The 23,897-nt window shown below is 41.5% G+C and overlaps 2 protein-coding genes and 1 long non-coding RNA gene across 3 annotated transcripts in view; 2 read left to right on the forward strand and 1 right to left on the reverse strand.

The window, feature by feature from the left end:
- Positions 1–1,353: 1,353 nt before the first annotated feature.
- On the forward strand, positions 1,354–3,935 carry LOC103513086. Its single transcript, XM_026826384.1, has 4 exons — positions 1,354–1,660; positions 1,841–1,916; positions 2,040–2,983; positions 3,757–3,935. Exons 1-4 carry the CDS (start codon positions 1,354–1,356, stop codon positions 3,933–3,935), a joined length of 1,506 nt encoding a protein of 501 aa, XP_026682185.1.
- Positions 3,936–5,238: 1,303 nt separating this feature from the next.
- On the forward strand, positions 5,239–5,896 carry LOC113469003. Its single transcript, XR_003392555.1, has 2 exons — positions 5,239–5,396; positions 5,754–5,896. It is a non-coding gene; the product is annotated as an uncharacterized LOC113469003 (long non-coding RNA).
- A 193-nt stretch (positions 5,897–6,089) lies between these two features.
- The window catches only part of LOC103513087, a gene marked incomplete at its 5' end in the record, with an annotated part of 28,392 nt that continues 10,584 nt past the window's right edge, over positions 6,090–23,897 (reverse strand). The window contains 8 exons of the mRNA XM_026826385.1: positions 6,090–6,276; positions 6,914–7,039; positions 7,311–7,452; positions 8,824–8,956; positions 9,322–9,456; positions 18,295–18,394; positions 23,081–23,192; positions 23,401–23,525. Coding sequence (XP_026682186.1) covers positions 6,090–6,276; positions 6,914–7,039; positions 7,311–7,452; positions 8,824–8,956; positions 9,322–9,456; positions 18,295–18,394; positions 23,081–23,192; positions 23,401–23,525 — 1,060 coding nt within the window. The remainder of the gene's footprint in view (positions 6,277–6,913; positions 7,040–7,310; positions 7,453–8,823; positions 8,957–9,321; positions 9,457–18,294; positions 18,395–23,080; positions 23,193–23,400; positions 23,526–23,897) is intronic.

Raw genomic sequence — 23,897 nt, forward strand, 5'->3', positions numbered from 1 at the left:
AAAACCTCCCCTCCCCCCGAACACCGAACGAAACGCTAGCATGCTCGAAATTTCGTCGGAATGAAGTCAGTGGATAATTTAGCTGTACTGGGACGAAGGGATTGCGGGGTTTAACAGCTGATTTGTTCACCAGATGATACGAAACAGATGATATAGGTACGAAATACAGATGAAATAGGTACGAAATATAGATGATATCCGAAACATGTTTTGGTCTATTTATATTCTGTTGCCGGAGTGTTTGTGCTAGTTTTTACTTCTTTTTTCCCCGAATGATTTCTTTTCTTTCGTGTTTATATGTTCATTTTGTGTGATGCTGATGGACACTTTTTTGTGTGAAATTATTGGTTCTTTTGATGATTACTTTTCTGTTGGAAGCATCGATTCTTTTGAACTTTTGATGAATACTTTCTGTCGAAAGTATGAATTCATTTGGTATCTTTCGCCTATGTCTCAAATATTCCACATATCTTACCAATATCTTCTTCTTGTTGTGTCATGTATGTTGTCGAATGTTGACGACCATGCTACTGATTTGAAAGTTATAATCACAAATCTTGTTGTTGAAAGTTGTAATCACAAATAGAGCATTCTACTAACTTTTGATGAATACTTTCTGTTGGAAGTATGAATTCATTTGGTATCTTTCGCCCATGTCTCAAATATTCCACATATCTTACCAATATCTTCTTTTTGTTGTGTCATGTCCGTTGTCGAATGTTGACGACCATGCTACTAATTTGAAAGTTATAATCACAAATCTTGTTGTTGAAAGTTGTAATCACAAATAGAGCATTTAACTTCAATTATATACTTACTATAGTAAACTAGTACAGTATAATAAACGAATACTTTCGCAATGTGAAAAAGTAAACGAACAGACGAACTTTTTTTAAAAAAAAACAATATTATTCTAAACTTGTTCTTATTTTTTGAAACTCTTAATTCAATAACTACAACAAAAATGCTCTTTTCATACTCAGAAGGTGAAGTAAATGATACAATTCTTGGACTACATGTCCTAATACACTCCTGAGATAAAGGGACTACATGTCCTAATTCGAGTACAGTATAATAAACGAATACTTTCGCAATGTGAAAAAGTAAACGAACAGACGAACTTTTTTCAAAACAATATTATTCTAAACTTGGTCTTATTTTTTGAAACTCTAATTCAATAACTACAACAAAAATGCTCTTTTCTTACTCAGAAGGTGAAGTAAATGATACAATTCTTGGACTACATGTCCTAATACACTCCTGAGATAAAGGGACTACATGTCCTAATTCGACAGTCTAAATAAAGCAATCTACCAACGATACCAATCTGTAAAGAAGAAAACGATAATAACCATGAGCACAGTAACCGTCACGGAAATCACTGAAACCAGCTTCGGCAACGAAAATGAACCCGACATTGAAGTGGAAAACGCTTACATCGTGGAAGAGGTCAAAGTGGACGAGAAGGGAGAAGAAACGGAGAGTCTAAATAAAGCAATCTACCAACGATACCAGTCTGTAAAGAAGAAAACGAGAATAACCATGAGCACAGTAACCGTCACGGAAATAACCGAAACCAGCCTCGGCAACGAAAATGAACCCGACATTGAAGTGGAAAACGCTTACATCGTGGAAGAGGTCAAAGTGGACGAGAAGGGAGAAGAAACGGAAATGTAGGGGTTAACGCGTTGGACTTTGGATCTGGAGGTTGTTGGTTCGAGTCCAAGTCAAGCCATAAAATTTACGTAGGTGTAATAAATTGGGGATTTTGTGACAAGCACTTGAGTATGCTTAACACAATTGAAAATTCCTTTTTTCCTAAAATGGAGACCTTCAAAATAAGAAACGGACGTCGAAACTGATGAAGACGGAGTGAAAAATCTGACGGACGTGAAGAAGAAGCGGAAGAAACTTCGGCGCGAGCTGAGCACGAGTCAAAAGTCACGGGCAGTTCCGCTCACCAGTGAAGGAAAAGAGAATGAGCCCAGAGGGTACTCTTCTAGCGAGGAAAGCCAGAACCTTTCCAAGTTCAAACGGAATCGTGAACTGAGCACAAGTCAAAAGTCACGGGCACTTCCGCTCACCAGTGAAGGAAAAGAGAATGAGCCCAGAGGGTACTCTTCTAGCGAGGAAAGTCAGAACCTTTCCAAGTTCAAACGGAAGGACAACAATGTCACCATCCGGCGAAGGATTGTCAAGAAGATCGATAAAGACGACAAGGAGCGCTCCCGACGGGGGAAAAGTGAACCGAAGGAACTAACGGAAGAATCGAGTGTCCAGAAAGCGGCGAAAAAGACGTGGTGGCCTTGGACACGGTCTAAGAGCGATCACCGCCAGGTGCAGACGGACGGGGAAACATCGCGTAAGTCCCACAAGGGAGACGAGAGCAGCGATGAGTTCTGGAAGTCCGCGTCCTTCCGGCAGAAGCGGAAAGACAAACCCGCCGCCAAATCCTTAGAGGACGTCACGAAGGCAAGCGTTGCCAGCGCACCACCGTTGAAAGAACCAGTAAAGCCCTCGTTTTCAGTGGCCACGAAGGAGATCCTTACCGATGAGATCACCGTTGAGATCATACCGGAACCGGTTGAAGCGTTGCCGAAAATAACCTGGCGGCAGTTCAAACTGGAGAACGCCCACGCTTGGAAGCAGTTAGTTGTCTCCCGCAACCGGTGCGTCTCGTTATTCATCGCGTTTTCTATCTATCTAGGCCTAGGCGCGCTTGCGATTCGCTTCATCGAAGGCGCGTTCGAGAACTTTTACAAGTGCGGCGTGAAGCGAGTGAAGCGAGACTTTATCGATACGCTATGGGATAGGCGCTACGGAAGTGAAGATGAATGGAAGAGTATGGCGAGGCGAACGTTGTTGAATTTTGAGAACGAGCTACAGACGGCGTTTGAGGCGGGGGTGAAATCGTATAGTGGACAGCAAAGCTGGAGCTTCATCAACTCGTTCATGTACTGTTTGAATGTCGTCAGCACTATAGGTAATAATAATAATGGGAAGAATGTTCCGGTTAGGTAACTAAGGCCAGCCACTTACTATCAGGTAGACCTGTACAGGTGTACCTGTCAGATCTGCCGCTTGCCTTGTAAGCACCGCTTCGATTCCCGCCCCAGGTGAACTTTATACTAATTAAAGTTTCGTTCTAAGGACGGCTGGCTTTCTCCTGTCCATCGTCCCAATTTTTCGTTATTACAATTCCCTCTACCAAATTTCTTTTTTTTTTTAACTCGTCATCCTGCAATCGAACAGAGAGGGACAAAAGGCAGGCTATTAGAAAGCCAGTCTTTTCTCCGTTTTTTAGTGGTCGAAAATCGAACCCGCGACCTAGCGCTTGCTAGGCGCACTACTTTCCAACATCCATGCTAACTCGGATGGCTACTTTTGCTGTTTATTTCTGTCTAAATTCTCAAGTGTTCTCGTACTTGTCTCAGTCATCAGTAGAGCTCGCCACCTAACCGAGTGTTTGAATATCTGACTGATAGCGAGTGGCTGGCCTAAGAGAGGTGATCTTTCTCACTCTTGGAAGATAACTTAGAAGTTCTTTTACTGGTGCTCTTTTCATGTGTTTAATTAAATTGTATAATTTTCAACAGTAAGACCAGCCACTCACTATCAGGTATCTGGTAGACCTGAGAGGCGAAACATTTCAGCCGTACCTATCAGGTCTACCTGATAGTGTGTGCTCATCAGCGAAGTTGTACCATATGTAAGTTCTTAACCTATTTTACTTCTCTTCCTCATTCTTTTTCACAGGTTACGGTAACATTTCGCCTTCAACCAACACTGGTCGCGCCTTCACAATCATGTATGCAATATTCGGCATCCCCATATTCCTTATAGTGTTGGCTGACTTTGGTAAGCTGTTCACGCGAGCTATCAAATTCGTTTGGGCCTACGTGAGGCGACTCTACTACACGGGAAGCTGTCGTTGAATATTTTTATCTTCTTAATAGACAGGTGAATACTTTGTTTTTGCCAAATTTTCGCTCCCTTCTCTTTCTTTCTTTCTTTATCTCTCCCTCTCTCTCTCTCCTTTCTCTCACACTCACTCTTCCTTTCCCCTTTTATTTAAGCGACAAGTAGCGTTATTATCTTATTATCCGCTTAAAAATGCTCAAGTACATGGGACTAAATAGAATACAATATGCCCCGTTTATACTGCAAAAAATGAGACTGAAAAGTCCCTTTACGCCCGCAGTGCGCAGTCTAAACAACATAGGTATTTAGAGATGAGAAATCTATGAATTCGTTCAACTGGACTGGAATGTTACTGGACACCAATGGTATTTCCATAGTACAGGGTTGTCCAACCCGCGGCCCGCGAGCTCATTTCTGCGGCTCGCGAAATTTTTACCTTTGGTCCCTTTTTTTTGAGACTGGTTAACTGGCCTAAAGAAAATACTGTGACAGTTTTTGATTGATAGAGATTTGCCTTGTCAGCCTAGTTAGCTTAGTTGGTAGTGCGTTTGCCTTGTAAGCGCTAGGCCGCGGGTTCGATTCCCGCCCGGGTCGGGTTTTATCCTGATGGGATAATGTTCGTTCTCGGAACGGCCAGCCTTCTTCTATCCTGTGTATACACTTAACATCATACTTAACTAAGTGTATACTTAACATCAAATCATTGAAATCAGTTGAATAAGAATCATGAAAAGAAAAGGAAGTGGAATCTTTTCACCCAACTCCTGCAACAGTACAAGGGAATTATCCCTTAGTGTATACAGGATGCAAATTAATTTGATAATCCTTCACTTCTATAAGAAGAGATGGAGGAATATTTTTTCTTCGAAGATAACGATGCTTAAATTGAAAACATTGAAACGATTAAATTTTGTTTTTCTCCACCTCCAGGAAGTGATGAAAGGTGTCAAAATGGTGGTGGATGTGGCCCAACAGTTTCGTCGTCCCAGTCAAGTGATAGTGCCAAGCTGGGAGCCACCATCGGGTTCCAAGTAGAAGAGGATACCGGTAATATCAATCCAGTGAGCGTAGCACCATCTAACGATCTACCAGAAGTACACAAGACAGACAGCAAGAAGAAGAAAAAGTCGTAGCCACCTTACTTCGCCAAAAGTGTCTGTGTTATATCGAGCTTGAAAGTTCTTCCATTGTACAAAGTGTAAGGATTTTTTGTAGTTCCGAGAAAGACATAAAGACAAGGGAGACAAAAAGGCCCCTGCCTTCCTCACACAAAGAATACCCCTCGCTATTCAGCGGATAATGTTCGTTCTGGAAGAGGATACCGGTAATATCAATCCAGTGAGCGTGGCGCCATCTAACGATCTACCGGAAGTACACAAGACCGACAGCAAGAAGAAGAAAAAGTCGTAGCCATCTTACTTCGCCAAAAGTGTCTGTGTTATATGGAGCTTGAAAGTTCTTCCATTGTACAAAGTGTAAGGATTTTTTGTAGTTCCGAAAAAGACATAAAGACAAGGGAGACAAAAAGGCCCCTGCCTTCCTCACACAAAGAATACCCCTCGCTATTCAGCGGATAATGTTCGTTCTCGGAACGGCTGGCTTTCGCCTTTCCTTTCTTCCTTCTCTCTTCGATTTCGGGACGATAAGACCTGAGCAGATACCTACAGTTCCCTCGGGCAAACCTCCTCAAAAAGAAAAAAGCTCTGAGGGTTAGTAGTAGAAAACGCCTCTGGTGTTATTTCTGTCAAGTGTTTATCTTCCACAGGATCAACAGTACCTTCCACTTGAGAGTCTAATTCTAAATATAATATTTTTTCTCATGAATTTCACAGGTAATTCTTCCGCCCTTTCTAGTGATCTTGGTGTCTTCCATTTGAACTTCACCAATCAGCTCTCAGAAGTCTGAAATTTGGTCACCAATTAGCTGGCAGGATTCTGTTCTGGTCACGACCCAATCCAGACAAATAAGCGGCAATTTGGATCCTCACAGATTATGGTGACATCAGTAGCTTGAAAGAATCTTCACCCATCAGTAATAAAAAATCAGTTGAGTTTATTATTATTATTTTTTAGGTTTGATAGAGGGAACTGTAACTGCTAAAATCTTATCGTCCCGAAAAAGAAGAGAGAGGGAAGACAGAATAGGAGAAAGCCAGACTTTGAAATTATCACTTACCAAAGTAGGACTTCTTCTTTCCTCTATCATTATCCGGTTTTCCATCGTCAGCGTTACAATTCTGGTATCCAAACGGTTTCTTCAGTCGGGACTCCTGAGAAGTAGCCGTCCTTGGTAGGTCTACCCTACCTACATCCATGAGTCTACTGAACAGGAGTTCTAAATTATTTGCGTCCGGCGTTGGATCCTCACAGAATTTGGTGACATCCTTATAACCTTATATAGCCATTCTTCCCTGCTATCATATCAATGAGAACATCATCATCATTCGCAACTATGTATGATGCTATCATCATCATTATCAGATTATCATTTGCAGGTATGATGCTATCATCTCCATCAGGTTAATAACATAACTTGTGGATTTTATGGGACTCTATGTGTATGCATGCCTTGGTGACGGTAGATTGCGTCCGGCCCTGAAAATCAAATGGAATCACACACCAAAATAAAGGATGTATGTGACAGTCTAGTTAGCCTAAAAAGTAGCGCGCCTGCCTTGAAAGTGATAGTTCGCGGGTTCGATTCCTGCCGGGGCGAACTCTATCCCAAGCAGATAAGGTTTGTTCTCGGAACGACTGGCTTTCTCCTATCCTGCCTTCTTTCTCTCTTCGCTTTCGGGACGATAAGACCGTGGCAGTTAAGTTCCCTCTATCAAACCTCTTGAGAAAAAATAATAATATAATAAATAAAAGACTGCAAAAGCAAAGGGACTTTTCAGTCCTATGCTGGCACTTCATTGGCCTTTAGGCAAATCGTGTCCATAATAACAACACACTTAAGTGGTCTGTTCTTGTAACTTATAAAGTGAGCATACCTTTGAAGTGGACCAAAAACTGGACACAAGTGCCATCATGTAGAATTTTGGTTTTCCTCGAGTCTACTGTGATAATCCATTCCGCCACTGCTAACGCGTCCCTTACATCTGAGATGAATTCCGACCTGCAAAATAACAATAATATTAGTGATTATTTATACTGCTCGCATAGGACTGAAAAGTTCCTTTGCTCCAGCAGTACGCTACTACTATTACTGTGCTCAAATTGTATTGTGGATAAAATTCCATGCCTCGGCTGGGATCGAACCCACGCCCTCCTGTTTACCAGGAGAGCACTACACCACCAAAATGAACTATCTAATTTGCCACAGCCTGCGCAGCGGTGACACCGCTTTGCTCCAGTTCCCACTTATCCTCTTAAGTTTAGTAACTTACGTTTCAAAGCGCGGCGTTTTCTTCACATTGACATATTTGATAATATCCTTGTCTGGCAATAGATTAGCACAGGCTAGTTTATCATGGCCTCCATTCGGGGTGAAGATCACAATAGATCTGCCCATAGCAGATACAGCTCCCTCTGTGGAGAAATGAGGAATTGATAACAACTATTATTTGAAATATGTAGTCATAGTACTGTCTGTCTTGGGGACTTTAAACAGGGAGTAGATCAGTTTAGTCTGGCTGTGGGACTTTAAACAGGGAGTAGACCAGCTTAGTCTGGCTGTGTGATTTTAAACAGAGAGTAGCCCAGCTTGGTCTGGCTGGGGGACTTTAGACAGGGAGTAGACCAGCTTAGTCTGGCTGGGGGACTTTAAACAGGGAGTAGGCCAGCTTAGTCTGGCTGGGGGACTTTATACAGGGAGTAAACTGCCTGAAATTCCCTTGCTAAAGAAATAGTCAAGGTTGAGTGCGAAGAGCATCCGCTCATAAAATTTGTAGCCAAAACCAAATGTCAGCCCAAAAGTGTTTACTCTAGGGCTGATTGAGAGACTGGCGAAAAACGCCGACCCCATCTAAATACGGCATAAAAGAAGAACATTATAAATCATTATGAAATCCGCCCCGGGCGAGAATAAAACCCTCGACCTATGGGCTGGCAGACCTCACTTCCTTTGGTCAGTACTTACCCAGTGGTAAGTTACTTACATATAATAATTACAAATGACAATACTTACCTACTGATAAGTTGGATCAATACTTACCTAGTGGTAAGTTACCTACATATAATAATCAGGAAGTATACCAGCTTGGTCTGGCTGGGGGACTTTAAACAGGGAGTAGACCAGCTTAGTCTGGCTGAGGACTTTATAAAGGGAGTAAACTGCCTGAAATTCCCTTGCTAAAGAAATAGTCAAGGTTGAGTGCGAATAGCATCCGCTCATAAAAATTGTAGCCAAAACCAAATATCAGCCCAAAAGTGATCACCCTAGGGCTGATTGAGAGACTGGCGAAAAACGCCGACCCCGTCTAAACATGGGATACGGCATAAAAGAAGAACATTATAAGTCATTATTAAATCCGCCCCGGGCGAGAATAAAATCCTCGACCTATACGCTGGCAGACCTCACTTCCTTTGGTCAGTACTTACCCAGTGGTAAGTTACCTACATATAATAATTACAAATGACAATACTTACCTACTGATAAGTTGGATCAATACTTACCCAGTGGTAAGTTACCTACATATAATAAATTACAAATGACAATACTTACCTACTGATAAGTTGGATCAATACTTACCCAGTGGTAAGTTACCTACATATAATAAATACAAATGACAATACTTATGTACCTACTGATAAGTTGGATCAATACTTACCTAGTGGTAAGTTAGGGTCAATACTTACCTACTGGTAAGTTGGATCAATACTTACCCAGTGGTAAGTTACCTACATATATTAATTACAAATGATAATACTTACCTACTGATAAGTTGGATCAATACTTACCCAGTGGTAAGTTGGGGTCTGAGAACACCTTCTTCTTGTCTCCAATGTCGATGGTACCCAATCTGTTGGACATGTCTCCCACGTAACATCTCAGTGGATGATCTGCCCCACACTCCTTCTTGTATAGCTCGTCCTGGAATAGAATTGAGCAGAATAGAATAAAATAAAGCCAGCGGCGTGGCGCGATTTAAATGGATCGCTGAAGTTAAGCAACTTTACGCGTGGTTAATAATGTTAGTGAACTTATGAGCAACTATAAACTGCTTGCTTTTTTCAGCCCCACTCAGACTGGGTAAGGGGTAGCTTGTCTCCTCAGGAAAACTCCATTATTAAGCAGCTATACAGTGACGTTAAAGGGAAGTATTGTGTCTCTTATCGCCCATCTGATGATGGACATACTACGGGATGGGCATGTTACGACACAGAACACATGGATCTAATATAGCAGTTCATTGCTACGAAACACTGAGGTTTGTAACCCACAAAAAATCGACTTACATTGAGGGGTGCTGCTAGCTGAGTATAGTAGGGGTTCCAAATATAGCCAGCAGCCGTACATCGGGTATGTAGAACTTTCACTGTAGCGTCCACCCCCACTGGATTCACGTAGATGGCCCATTCATGATTCCGCGTCTGAAAATAAAAAAGAAATCTCACTCAGGAAGATAACCCCAGCGTCGCCCATTGGCTTGATATAATCTGTAATAATTGCCTGGCTAGGGGACGTTAAACAGAGAGTAGCCTAGCGTCTGGCTGTGGGACTAGAAACAGGGAGGAGAACAGCTAAACCTAACCAGCCTAGCTGGCAGCTTTCAAAGGGTTCTCTCTGCTTTTAAAGAATAAGCACAAGTCTCACGATGGTTGACTGCGGTTCAGGACGAGCTAATTAAACATCGCTAGAGACCATCACCCTGGTGTATGGCTGATAAAAGAGATATTTTCTCTATTTTATCATCACCTTTACACCTTTGGGGTATAGCTAAAGCCGCTACAACAACATATACAGTATGTAACTGAGAAGGTTATACACTTACCACGTTAGTATTCTGAGGACCTGCATATCTCAGATTGGCCTCAATATTGAATTTAGTAGAATAGAACAGTGGCGTAGCGTGTATGTATGGCGTGTATGGCGGCCATACAACTCAAAAGTTCACTCTAATGCCCATAAATATTAATGGCATGTACTGTGATGGGACTTGGTAGACCTGTGCATGAGCCCTACACGCCCTACACTTGAATTTAGACCACGCCGCCACTGAATAGAATAGAATAAAATAGAATTGAGCAGAATAAAGTGGAGGAGAATGGAACATAAGAAACGCTGTAAAATCCACCAATTTTAATCATGCTAAATATGACTGCCTTTCACAAAAATTGTGCCCAGAATAATAAATTTTATGACTTGACTCGGGCTCGAATCAGCAAACTTGAGATGCAGAGGCCACTGTGCTAACCACCATATCACTGAGGTTGGTAGCCAGAGCGGTGGCGCAGCGATATCATTTTAAATGCACCAGTACCCGATGGATCGCTGAAGTTAAGCAACTTTACGCGTGGTTATTAATGTTAGTGAACTTATGAGCAACTACAAACTGCTTTTTTTTTTCAAGAGGTTTGACAGAGGGAACTGTAACTGCTATGGTCTTATCGTCCCGAAATCGAAGAGAGAAGGAAGACAGGATAGTAGAGGACAAGGGACAGGATAAAAGAAAGCCGGCCGTTCAGAGAAAGAACCTTATGTAGGTATCTGTTTAGGATTTTTTTTTTAAGAGGTTTGACAGAGGGAACTGTAACTGCTATGGTCTTATCGTCCCGAAATCGAAGAGAGAAGGAAGACAGGAGAAGAAGAAGAAGAAGAGGGAAGAGAAGAAGAAGAGGAGGAGGAAGAAGAAGAGGAGGAGGAAGAAGAAAAAGAAAAGAAAATGAAATGAAAAGAAAAAAAAAGTACTTACTCGTACTTACACTCCTGATGGTTGCTTACTAGTTACACCCCTGATGGGGACTGCACTTTTACCTGCATGGCTGTATGACGCGTTACACGACAAATTCTTAACCTAACTAACCTATCCTAACTTTACTTCTGTACTCTTGTTGTTGTTTGTTTGTTCATTTTGTTTGTTGTTTCTTTATTTTGTTTGTTTTCATCACTCTTGAATCTTGACGCTACGGTGCGGTGTTGGTAAGCAGAACGTGCATACAAAGATTGCATCATGGTTCAGATTTCCCTAAAAAAATTGGTGACATCTGGTGTGACGAACACTAATTGCGGTAGAAATGACCTTTTGTATACCTACTCATTCCTGACGCTTCCATCAGAAAGGTAGGTACTTATGGGTAGGTATTTTCTTTGTTTTACAAAACCCCAATATTCATTAGTTAATTCATTCGAGAATGAACCGTAGGTAGGTACCTATCTGGTTAGAATAAAATCCGCCGTTGGCGGAAATCGAACTCGCGACCTAGCGCTTAGAAGGCAGACACGCTACCTTCCAAGCTAACCAGGTTGGCTTTTCCTTTTGGTACGCAATTAGTAGGTGTATCTTTTTCGACCTGGCATGTTCCGGAACAAGTTGTTCGCAAGTATCAAAATCCAGGTTTGACAAATGACAGTTTTTGAGTCACCTGCACTGACCCTCCCTCTCTCTCTCCCTCTCTCTCTCTCTCTCTCTCTCTCTCTCTCTCCATTTTTCCATGTTCCTCTCCCTCTCTCACACACATACACTCTCCTCTACTTTCCTCTCTCTTTTGTCTTCTTTCTGTAGTTATCCTTTTTTTCTCTTTCTCTCTCCATTTTTTTTTTTATCTTCCTCTCACTATCTCTCGCTTTTTTCTCTCTCTCTCCCCCTCTCTCTCTCTCTCTCTCTCTCTCTCTCTCTCTCTCTCTCTCTCTCTCTTCCTCTCTCTCGTTGACATGTCACAGGTGTAAATGGAAATGATTAGCCGTCCATTAATAATAGATTTCGTACCTATAGCTTCCATGGTGTAGTCGTTGTATTCAAGTGACCCGGGTTCGATGCCCGCCAGGATTTTTTTTTCTACAGCGACTACACCCTCGCAAATAGGAATCATCATGTCCACTAATGGACAAAAGGTCTCTTTTTCATTCCTCCATTAAATTTTATCCTGGTGCTTTAAGATTCCCGCCCGTGGTGGATTTCATCCTGAACGGATACTATTTGTTCTCGGAACGGCTGGCTATCTCCTAAGTCTATCTTCTTTCTCTCTTCGATTTCGGAACGATGAAACCTTGGCAGTTACATCCGTCTATCAAACCTCTTGAATAAAAAGCCCTCTTTTTGAGAAAATCGGTCTATGGGGCCAATGAGGATTCTATTTTCGCTCTCTCTCACTCAATCTCTCTCTCTCTCTCTCTCTCTCTCTCTCTCTCTCCTTCTACAGTTCACTGAACCAGGTATTAATTCTATCAGAGAAAAGGGGTTATTTGATTTGATTTGTACCTCTGTCATTTTATTTTTTGCTTTGCAGCGAACTTGTAGGTAGGTAGTTCGTTTCGATCAATTAATGTTTGTCAATTAAACAAAATGTATGATGCTGCTAGAGAACTATAGAGTTAAAAAAAAAATATGTAGGTACCTACCTACATATTGACAAAAAATAGAAGGAAGAAAAAATGAGAGAAAGAGAGAGAGAGAGAGAGAGAGAGAGAGAGAGAGAGAGAGGGAGGGAGGAAAGGTACATAGGTACCTCTACTAGGTGAACTTGAGAGAGAGAGAGATAGGGTAACCGAAAGAGAGAGAAAGACGGGGGGAGGGAGAGAGATATACAGAGAGAGAGAGAGAGAGCTAATAAAATTACCATGTACTTGTACCTATGTTAATCTTCCTGAAACAAGCTGGGCCCGTCCCTCCGGGAATTTATAGCCCGTATTGTAAGAAGGAAGAGAGAAAAGAAGAGAGGTAAAGATAGCATTACACGGATAGAAAGAGGACAGCTTTGTGAGGGGAAGAATAGAAGGGAGAGAGAGAAGGGAAGGAGAAGGAGAGGGGAAATAAGTATGGAATGAGGAAAGAGAAGGGAAAGAATTGTTAGGAGGGGTAGAGGGAGTAATAGGGGTAGAATTGTAAGAAGGAGGAGAGAAAAGAAGAGGAGGAGAAGAAGAAAAGGGAAGAGAAGAAGAAGAAGAAGAAGAAGAAGAAGAGGGAAGAGAAGAAGAAGAGGAGGAGGAAGAAGAAGAGGAGGAGGAAGAAGAAAAAGAAAAGAAAATGAAATGAAAAGAAAAAAAAAGTACCTACTCGTACTTACACTCCTGATGGTTGCTTACTAGTTACACCCCTGATGGGGACTGCACTTTTACCTGCATGGCTGTATGACGCGTTACACGACAAATTCTTAACCTAACTAACCTATCTTAACTTTACTTCTGTACTCTTGTTGTTGTTATTTGTTTGTTTATTCATTTTCTTTGTTTTTTCTTTGTTTGTTTGTTTTCATCACTCTTGAATCTTGACGCTACGGTGCGGTGTTGGTAAGCAGAACGTGCATACAAAGATTGCATCATGGTTCACAAGTTAGGGAGTTGAATATTCTGTGTGAATGAGGAAAATTATGCCAGCCCTCCAGCCCAGTTAGCTTGGAGGGTAGCGCGTCTGCTTCCTGAGCGCTAGGCCGCGGGTTCGATTCCCGCTCGGATTTTATCGTAAACAGATAAGGTTCGTTTTCGGAACGGCTGGCTTTCTCCTATCCTGTCTGGTTTTCGGGACGATAAGACCTTAGACTTTACAGTACCCTCTATCTTGGCAGTTAAAGTTCCCATTCCCTCTCTCAAACCTCTTTAAAATAAATAAATAGTAATAATAACATAATAATGGTTTGGATAAGTCCTTCTATGGGGACAGACAGACAGAGTGACAGACGACACCGAAGCGAATACAATAGCCCGTCCACTATACCTTTTTATTACTATTGTAATAATAAAGGAAGGACGGGCTAAAAAGGGGGATCAATGATCAATGTAGATTGCAGAGGTACATTGGTATACATAGTTACATAGCTCTGGTATTTTTATTTCATTATTTCAACACATGAACTGAGTTGGTTATTGAATAAGAGTTAATTTTATTAGAAATACCGTTATCATTAACTGAACGTTATCATTCAGTTTGATTAATATGTAAAACCTAGGTGTTACCTACACACGGAGAAAATTAGCATAGGTAACTCAATTGATTAAAAAAAAAGTAAGTCCGAAGAAAAAAAGGTCCGATGAGCGATCTCTATGGGCTCGATGCATCCTAAAATCTGAAATAAATTCTCAGAATCGGACGAATCATTCACAAATTATCTTTTGGTAATGCCCACTTTGGTAATATCCACTGAAAAAACTTCAACCCCTCCGGGACTGCCTCCGGCGTGCAAGCCAATAACCAATACCCACTCGGCCACGGAGGTTGCTCGGCCTACTCCAATAAGGGTCTATAGCGGAACTAAACTACCAATGTTTGTAAATTGTAATGAGCCAGCCTAGTTAGCTTAGTTCGGTAGTGCATCTGCCTTATAAGCGCTAGGCCGCGGGTTCGATTCCCGCCCGGGGCGGATTTTGTCCTGATGGGATAATGTTCGTTCTCGGAACGGCTGGCTTTCTCCTATCCTGTCTTCCTTCTCTCTTCGATTTCGGGACGATAGCAGTTACAGTTCTCTCTGTCAAACCTCTTAAAAAAATTGTAATGAACGAATAATTTATGAGAAAGTATGTATTTTTTCTACCGATGCGATGGTGGGAATCGAACCACGGACCTTTCACAAGGGATACCACAGAACTCTGTAGAATGTTACTGAAACTGCTGAAATAAAGACGAAGAGGAGAAGGAATAGTGAAAGACAGAAACAGAAGTTTCTACTACTGTAGCACAAGAACACTTATTAGAGAGAATGAAGATTTCTTTTTTTAAAAAAAAGTTTAAATATTTTTTTTATTATATTTTTTATTAAAAAAATTCCCTTGTCTTATTCTGCTTGTTTTTTCACATAACACTGTTTTCCAGCTTCTAAGTTTTCTCTTATTATTTGAATTCTGAGTGGCACATTGCTTTGCTCTCTTTTTGAAATGGCTGGAGTGCACCCTAGGTCCCTAGGAGAAAGCTTAGACGTTCCGGAAATGAACCTTCTTAAGTTCTTATCCTTTTAGGATGAAGTTCGCCAATAAAACCCCGCTGACCTAGCGCTGACAAAAGGCAGAAATATAATATAGCCTAACCTAGCTACCTTGGTTGGTTCACTGAGAAGAAAAACTAGGGTGCCGGCAGCCCAATCGTGTGACTGGGTTCCGGCACTCTAATATTGAACTCTATATCGGGATGCTCGACACTATAATGTAGCGTTCCTACAGCCTAAAGCAGGGGAAGTAACCCAATAATAGAGTTCTTCCACCCTAAACTTGTGGCACCCTGTCACCATTTCTCCTTTCTCCTATCCTGTCTTCCTCCGCTCTTCGCTTTCGGGACGATAAGACCTTAGCATCAGTTATTCAATTCAATTCAATTCAATTTTTATTGTATTGTTAATACACATTATATACAATTTACAAATAATATACAGTTCCCTCTATCAAATCTCCCTCGATCTTCACTCATAGCGGCCTGTGTACAGGGGAGAGAATATGACATCATACTTCTGGATGAGGGAACCATTTCCTTTAATCGCATCCACGCCTCCTCCGGACAACAAAATGGAGGAGATAACAAAACACCGAGAGAGAGAGAGAGAGAGAGAGAGAGAGAGAGAGAGAGAGAGAGAGAGAGAGAGAGAGAGAGCGCAAAAACACACGGAGAGAGAGAGAGAGAGAGAGAGAGAGAGAACGCGAAAAAACACGTGTTACTAAAAGCTTCTTCTTCCCATGGAGAAAGCCAGAAAAAAATTTCGTTGAGAGGAAAAAAACAAGGAGGAGGAGGATGTGAAGAAGAAGAGGAAAAGAAAAAGGAGGAGAAGAAGAAGAAGAAGGGGAGAAAAAGAAGAAGAAGAAGAAGAAGAATGGAGGAGAAGAAGAAGGCGGAGGATGAGAAGAAGAAGAGGAGGAGGAGAAGAAGAGCAGGAGAAGGAGGAAGAAGAAGAGGAGGAGAAGAAGAAGAGGAGAGGAAGAAGGAGGAGGAGAAGAAGAGGAGGAGAAGGAGGAAGAAGAAGAAGAGGAGAAGAAGAAGAAAAAAGAGGAAAAGAAGAGGAGGAGAGGAAGAAGGAGGAGAGGAAGAAGAAGAAGGAGGAGGAGGAGAAGAAGGAAAAAAAAAGAAGGAAAAGAAGGGAGGAGAAGAAGAAGAAGGCGGAGGAAAAGAAGAAATAGTAGGAAGAATATGAGACGAAGAAACAGGCCTAACAGAATAGGAACAAGGAGAGGAGAAGAAGAAGAAGGAAGAGGAAGAGTAAAAAGAAGAGAAGACAGGGGAACATGATGAATTTAACAGAATGAAATGTAGATGTGAGAAAAGGGAAGAGGAAGAAGGGGAAGAGAAAGAAAAGGAGGAGTAGAATAAGCATAAGGGGGAAGAGAAGATGAGGAGGAGAAGGAAGAAGAAGAGTAGGTATAATGAAAGAGACAGACAAGAGAGAAAAAGGACAGGAAGAAGAAAAGGAGGAGTAGGATGGGCAGAAGGAGGAAGAGAAGGAGGAGAAGGAAGGGAAAGAAAGTTAGAAAAAAACGTAACGTCCTGCGTCAGATGGTTGAAATAAAACATGCAATTAAGACAAAGAGGAGGAGAAGAAGGAAGAAGAAGAAACTTAGAAAAAAACGTAACGTCCTGCGTCAGATGGTTGAAATAAAACATGCAATTAAGTTTGCTTTGTTTGAAATGAACGAAAATGAGATGACGTATGGAAGGAGAAGAGGAGAGAAAAGAGGAAGAGATAGCATTATACGGATAGAAAGAGAAAGAAGGGGAGGAAGAGGAACTAAGCATGGAATAAGGAAAGAAAAGGGAGAGAATAGATCAGTTGCGCTTACTTGAGTGATGTTTCAAAGTCATAGAGCAGGAAAAATGAGGACCAACGGAATTTTTCTTTTTCTTCTGAGGGGAGGAAGAGGAACTAAGCATGGAATAAGGAAAGAAAAGGAAGAGAATAGATCAGTTGCGCTTACTTGAGTGATGTTTCAAAGTCATGGAGCAGGAAAAATGAGGACCAACGGTATTTTTCTTTTTCTTCTACGACTTCTAGATACCGAGATAAATCGATTTAAAAAATACCGGTAAATCGTGAACTTTGACGTCACGGCACGATGACGTCACATTTAATGTCCCGAGCAAAGCTCCCTCGCAGGCAACACATTAATGTGTTTGTGCGCATCCGTTTCTGCGCATTTCTTTCTGCTCCTCCGCTAGCGCGCTTGCATACTGGTGCTACCTAGCGGACGAAAAAAACAACTGCGTAAAGTCTGACGTCACATTTAAACTCTTTCATTAGAACGGAAAATATATTGAATTTTAGACCTTTTACAGTTATTTTTTCCGAGTTTTGACCTCAGATTTGGATTTTTCCCAACTTTTTACATATAGGAATCGACCATTTATTTATAATTTTTACCCATTTGCAACTGCTCCATTGTTAGGAGGGGTAGAGAGAGTAATAGGGGTAGAAATGTAGAATTGTAAGAAGGAAGAGAGAAAAGAAGATAGGTAGAGACAGCATTACACGGATAAAAAGAGGACAGCTCTGTGAGGGGAAGAATAGAAGGGAGAGAGAGAAGGGAAGGAGAAGGAGGGGGGAAATAAGCATGGAATAAGGAAAGAGAAGGGAGAGAATTGTTAGGAGGAGTAGAGAGAGTAATAGGGGTAGAATTGTAAGAAGGAGGAGAGAAAAGATGAGAGGGGAATTGTCAGAAGAAGAAGGAGGAGGAGAAGAGAAAGGAGAGAGAGAGGCGCTGAGAGAGGAGGAGGATAAAGTAGATATAGCGTTGGAAGGATAGAAAGAGAAGAAACCTGCCCCGGTGGCGTAGTGGTCAAGACGCTCGCCTGGTAATCAGGAGGGCGTGGGTTCGATCCCAGCCGAGGTATGGAATTTTATCCTCATTTATTTGAGAATTTGACCACATAATAATGGAGCTCTAAGGGTTAGGTGGTAGAGAACGCCTAAGGCGTTAACCTCGCCTAGTGGTTGCCTTCCACTCAAGAGTCTATTATTATTTGGCTTGATATAATCTGTAATAATTGCCTGGCTAGGGGACGTTAAACAGAGAGTAGCCTAGCGTCTGGCTGTGGGACTAGAAACAGGGAGGAGAACAGCTAAACCTAACCAGCCTAGCTGGCAGCTTTCAAAGGGTTCTCTCTGCTTTTAAAGAATAAGCACAAGTCTCACGATGGTTGACTGCGGTTCAGGACGAGCTAATTAAACATCGCTAGAGACCATCACCCTGGTGTATGGCTGATAAAAGAGATATTTTCTCTATTTTGTTATCACCTTTTGAGGTATAGCTAAAGCCGCTACAACATATTATACAGTATGTAACTGAGAAGGTTATACACTTACCACGTTAGTATTCTGAGGACCTGCATATCTCAGATTGGCCTCAATGACTGTTTCACTCTGTGTACCATCCGCATGTATCAGCTGGGTTAGTTTCATATAGCTGAAACCAGAGATCACTCAATGAGTAAAGGGACTTTTCAGTCCTATGCTGGCAATATAAGCAAGGTACACATATATTCTATTCTATTGTTACAATCTCATAAGTTCGCAACTCTTCATTGTATCTTAGTACCTTGAACGTAAGTGAGAAACCAAGGAAGACAGCCTAAGGACCCTAAGGTGTATTTTCCTTTCGGAAACGGAATCGATTCTATTTTGGAAACTGAAATAGCGCCTGGACTAAACCATAGGAAATCCAAAATGGCAAGCTTTCGGAATACGTTCCGTTTCGGAAAGGCTCCTTAAAGTATTGTCTTCCCTCGTCCATATAATGAGAGACATATTACGTAATGGACATGCTACGACACAGACCACGCGAGTCTGAAGACCACTAAAAACCAGTTTTTTGGCTTTTTGGTTTTCTGGACAAAATTTGCACCACCACTTTCGTGTTCCTGGTAAAAAAGACCTTTAATTTGATATATAGGTCGACCAGGTTTGGATAAGTCCTTCTATGGGGACAGACCCGAGAGACAGACACCGAAGCGAATACAATAGCCCGTCCACTATACCTTTTTTATTACTATCGTAATAATAAAGGAAGGACGGGCAAAAATGGGAATCAATGATCAATGTAGATTGTAGAGGTACATTGGTATACATAGCTCTGGTATTTTTATTTCATTATTTCAACACATGAACTGACAGAAGAATATGAGAGACTCAGACTTACAACTAGATAGGAAGAGAGCGAAGGGAGGGAGGAAGGAGAGAGGATGAGTTTGAAGGGAATGAGACAAATAATGAAATGATTGGGAAATGGGGATCGAAAATGTGAGGAGGAGGAGAAGAAGAGAAGAAGAAGAAGAGGGAAGAGAAGAAGAAGAAGAGGAGGAGGAAGAAGAAGAAGAGGGAAGAGAAGAAGAAGAAGAAGAGGAAGAAGAAGAAGAAGAAGAAGAAGAGGGAAGAGAAGAATAAGAAGAGGAGGAGGAAGAAGAAGAGGGAAGAGAAGAAGAAGAAGAAGAAGAAGAAGAAGAAGAAGAAGAAGAAGAAGAAGAAGAGGAGGAGGAGGAGGAGGAGGAGGAAGAAGAAGAAGAAGAAGAGGGAAGAGAAGAATAAGAAGAGGAGGAGGAGGAAGAAGAAGAAGAGGGAAGAGAAGAAGAAGAAGAAGAGGAGGAGGAGGAAGAAGAAGAAGAGGAGGAGGAGGAAGAAGAAAAAGAAAAGAAAAAGAAAGTACCTAGTTACACCCCTGATGGGTATACTGCACTTTTACCTGTATGGCTGTATGACGCGTTACACGACAAATTCTTAACCTAACTAACCTATCTTAACTTTACTTCTGTACTCTTGATGTTGTTGTTTGTTTGTTTATTCATTTTCTTTGTTGTTTCTTTGTTTGTTTGTTTGTTTGTTTTCATCACTCTTGAATCTTGACGCTACGGTGCGGTGTTGGTAAGCAGAACGTGCATACAGAGATTGCATCATGGTTCACAAGTTAGGGAGTTGAATATTCTGTGTGAATGAGGAAAATTATGCCAGCCCTCCCCCTCCAGCCCAGTTAGCTTGGAGGGTAGCGCGTCTGCTTCCTAAGCGCTAGGCCGCGGGTTCGATTCCCGCTCGGATTTTATCGTAAACAGATAAGGTTCGTTCTCGGAACGGCTGGCTTTCTCCTATCCTGTCTTCTTTTCGGGACGATAAGAGGAGCTTCCTTCATATTTCACTCGTCGGCGGTTTATTTACATTACAAAATTAGACTCTCGGAATATTTCATCACGCTGTATGTAGGTATGTATGTGTGTGTGTTTGCAGGGCCGTTTTCAGCTTACCCATGATGTAGGTACACGCTGCTTTTCACCAGAACTCTCAAAAAGTTCGTCCTGTTTTAATGAAATCAAAACATTTTTTACGGGTACAGACTACAGACCCGTTCCCGCTTGTCGTTTCGAAAAAAAAAAAAAAAAAAAAAAAAAATGTATGCGTGTTTGCAGGGCCGTTTTCAGCTTACCATGATGTACATAGGTACACGCTGCTTTTCACCAGAACTCTCAAAAAGTTCGTCCTGTTTTAATGAAATCAAAAACATTTTTACGGGTAAAGACCCATTCCCCGCTTGTCGTTTCGGAAAAAAATCGTGTTGTGCTTAAAATTACGTAGGTAGGTACCTACTTAATTTAAATACAGCTTAGACTTGCGTAGTCCTATTTTATTATTTATTTATTTTTTGCCTGTTCGCCCTCCCTTAAGGGTCATCCACCCCCCCTTGCTAACAGCCCTGTGTGTATGTACGTCAGTGTATATCCTATGAACAAATAAGCCTGGCTCCGACGAAAATTCCGACCGGCTAATTATGAAGCGAAGAATCAACAGCACACGACTTTCCATTACCTATACTTACATTACGAGGGGGGGAGAAGATGGAGTTTTGTCTGAAGATGTTTTGATAGAGGGAACTCTGAACTGGAGGTCTTATCGTCCCGAAATCAAAAAAAGGAGAGGACAGGGGACAGGATAAAAGGAAGCCGGCCGTTCAGAGAAAGAATCTTATGTAGGTATCTGTTTAGGATTTTTTTTTTTTTAAGAGGTTTGACAGAGGGAACTGTAACTGCTATAGTCTTATCGTCCCGAAATCGAAGAGAGAAGGAAGACAGGATAGAAGATGGAGTTTTTGTCTGAAGATGTTTTGATAGAGGGAACTCTGAACTGGAGGTCTTATCGTCCCGAAATCAAAAAAGGGGAGGACAGGGGACAGGATAAAAGAAAGCCGGCCGTTCAGAGAAAGATGTATAGGTATCTGTTTAGGATTTTTTTTTTTTTTTTTTTTTCTGATCACTGAGCTGATAGGTATATCTAATAAGTAGATATTATAAGGTCCAAGTGGTGTTGAAATTTTTCTATAAATTGCGACTATGAAATAGCAAATTTTACAAACCAACTGAAATGAATACATACATACTTAATAATGAGAACATGATAAATAGGAAGCTACGTTCTAATCTAAAAACTTGAAACTATTTAACGAATCACATATTTACCGAGAAGGAATGAAAAAAAAACATAAATGAAAACAAAAAGCAATAAACTTGAGAATAGAAAACAATTTATTTCAAGTGTTTGACATCTAAGCACACACAACAAAACGATCAGAAACGATGGGTGAGAGAACGCGAGAAATAAAAATCAAAGCAAGCAAACCATATGACACCAAACGGTCTAAAAATAACATCCGGAGATGTAGGAGAGGCGCTTCTTGAAATTCTAAAAGGGAGGCACCAAACAATCCCATTGGATGACATTGAAACGATTACCCAAAGCACTAGAAACGATCAACGAACCGTAACCCACAAACGAAACGAATTCAAGCATCTCGGAACAAAAGCAGTGTTTAGGAAGTTAGGAACGCTATCCTGAACAAATGAGGTTCGTTCTCGGAACGTGTGGCTTTCTTCTATCTTGTCTTATTCTCTCTTCGATTTTGGAGCGACAAGACCTCCGTTCTTACATCAGTTTCCCTTATCAAACCTCTTGGAAAAAAAAATCTGGTGTGAACATCACACGACTTTCCTTATCCTATTGGATGATGCTTATTTGGGTGTTCATCTATTGTAAATTTTACAATATCTCTAATCGTTTATAGTCGGTATAGCTGAAAATCGCCAAAAAGCGGTCGAAAACCACCAAAAAGCGGTCAAAATGCCGCCTACCGCAGCACCTATCTTAACCAAAAGTTTCGTGTTGCATCCTTGTCACATTTGACAGCTGCATGCCAAATTTCAAGTCTCTTATAGCTCTTACCGTTCTCGAGATATTTTGTTTACAGACAGACAGAAGGAGAGACAGACAGACACACACACACGGACCAATGGCTGAAACTTTGTATTTAGGCTCTAGGGACCTCAAAACGTGTTTTGGCACTAAAAACTGACCATCGAAAATTTGACCCGATTACATTACTTTCCTTCCTATAGGATAAGGAAAGTAAAAAGCCAGTCGAAGAGACAGAGAGAAGGAGAGAAGAAGAAGAAGAAGAAGAAGAGAGAGAGAGAGAGAGGGAGAGAGAGATGATATTACCCCCTTACCCCCTTCTTGACGTTTCAACGCCACTCAAACGTACCTATGTAATACATACATACTTACTATGTATAGGTACAACACAATATGATATGTTATAGGTAAGTATGTATGTGGTACAGGTATATCTACATACATTATTACAGGAAACTTGAGCCAAAGTTTACATATATGTAAGTACCTACATCCTCACATACATAAGTACCTAACTCTCGTGCACCTACATTGAAACACGTGGCTTTCAACAAGGATTCAATGTAACAAAATGTAAACAATACCTACCTTGTATACAAACATAAATTTATACAGAGCTTGACAAAAAAGAATTGATTTGTTTAGACTTAAATTGAACGATTTTTCTTCGAATGAAAGAACTGCTGTTCTCATGCAAACCACTCACCCCGGGTCTGTCAGACCGTGTGGCGGAATAAGCTTCCGGTCTCGATCTCTCAGACCGTCTGACCAACCCACGTCTGAGCGTGAGTGGCTGGCATTACGATCAAAATCACAGTTTTCCCCGGTACTCAAACCACAAAAGTTTACAATTTCGTCAAAATCCAATTCTCATTGCCGGTGCTCGTTGTACCTGCGCAGGTAAACTGTGGAAACTTGGTCTTACCTATGCTCGAATGTATTATTGATGATGTTGCCGTCAGCGTGTACCAAATTCTCCACCAACACCATCGTATCTGAGAGGGGCTGATACTTCTCTTGTCGGAGTATTATTCGACCTGGAAGAAAGTAAAAATGGGTGAGTGGTTGGGTGGAAGAGCTCCTCCAGGATCGATCGATCTTTTAGGATAAAATCTGCCCCGGGCGAGAATCAAAATCGAGCGGCCTAGTACTTGCAAGGCAGACGCGCTACCAACACAGCTACCAAGGCTTGCCGATCAAAAAAACCTCGTCTCCTGGAATCGAACCCGGGACCTTCTGCTTTACCTGCTACTGGATAGCGGAAGATGACCTGTGCGGTGACCATGGGGGTTTTGGTGTCCATATCAGGGGAAACGAACCTATGTAGTGCCGTGCAAATCCAGGGCTCCTCATAGGTGTCGTTCAGGATTCTGGAAGGAATAAAAACAAGTCTCTAGCTCTTACCGTTCTTGAGATATTTTATTTTTACACACACACACACACACACACATACACACACACACACGGACCAATGGCTGAAACTTTAGATTCAGGCTCTAGGCTCGTGTTTTGGCACTAAAAACTGACTATCAAAAATTTGACCCGATTACATTTCTTTCCTTCCTATAGGATAAGAGGAAAGTAAAAATGGTAAAATGCCGAAAATGACCATCTCTTTTTTCTAAATTTATCTCAATGGGATTTTTTTAAGGCACTTTGACCCCAGGTTGCCCTAAGGTGGGACCTTGTCCAGGATGTCAGCGAGGGAGGGGGGGGGGGGAAGTTTCGAAGGGGGGGTTTTT

Source organism: Diaphorina citri, unplaced genomic scaffold, assembly GCF_000475195.1.
Source record: "Diaphorina citri unplaced genomic scaffold, Diaci psyllid genome assembly version 1.1 scaffold922, whole genome shotgun sequence".
NCBI lineage: Eukaryota > Metazoa > Arthropoda > Insecta > Hemiptera > Psyllidae > Diaphorina > Diaphorina citri.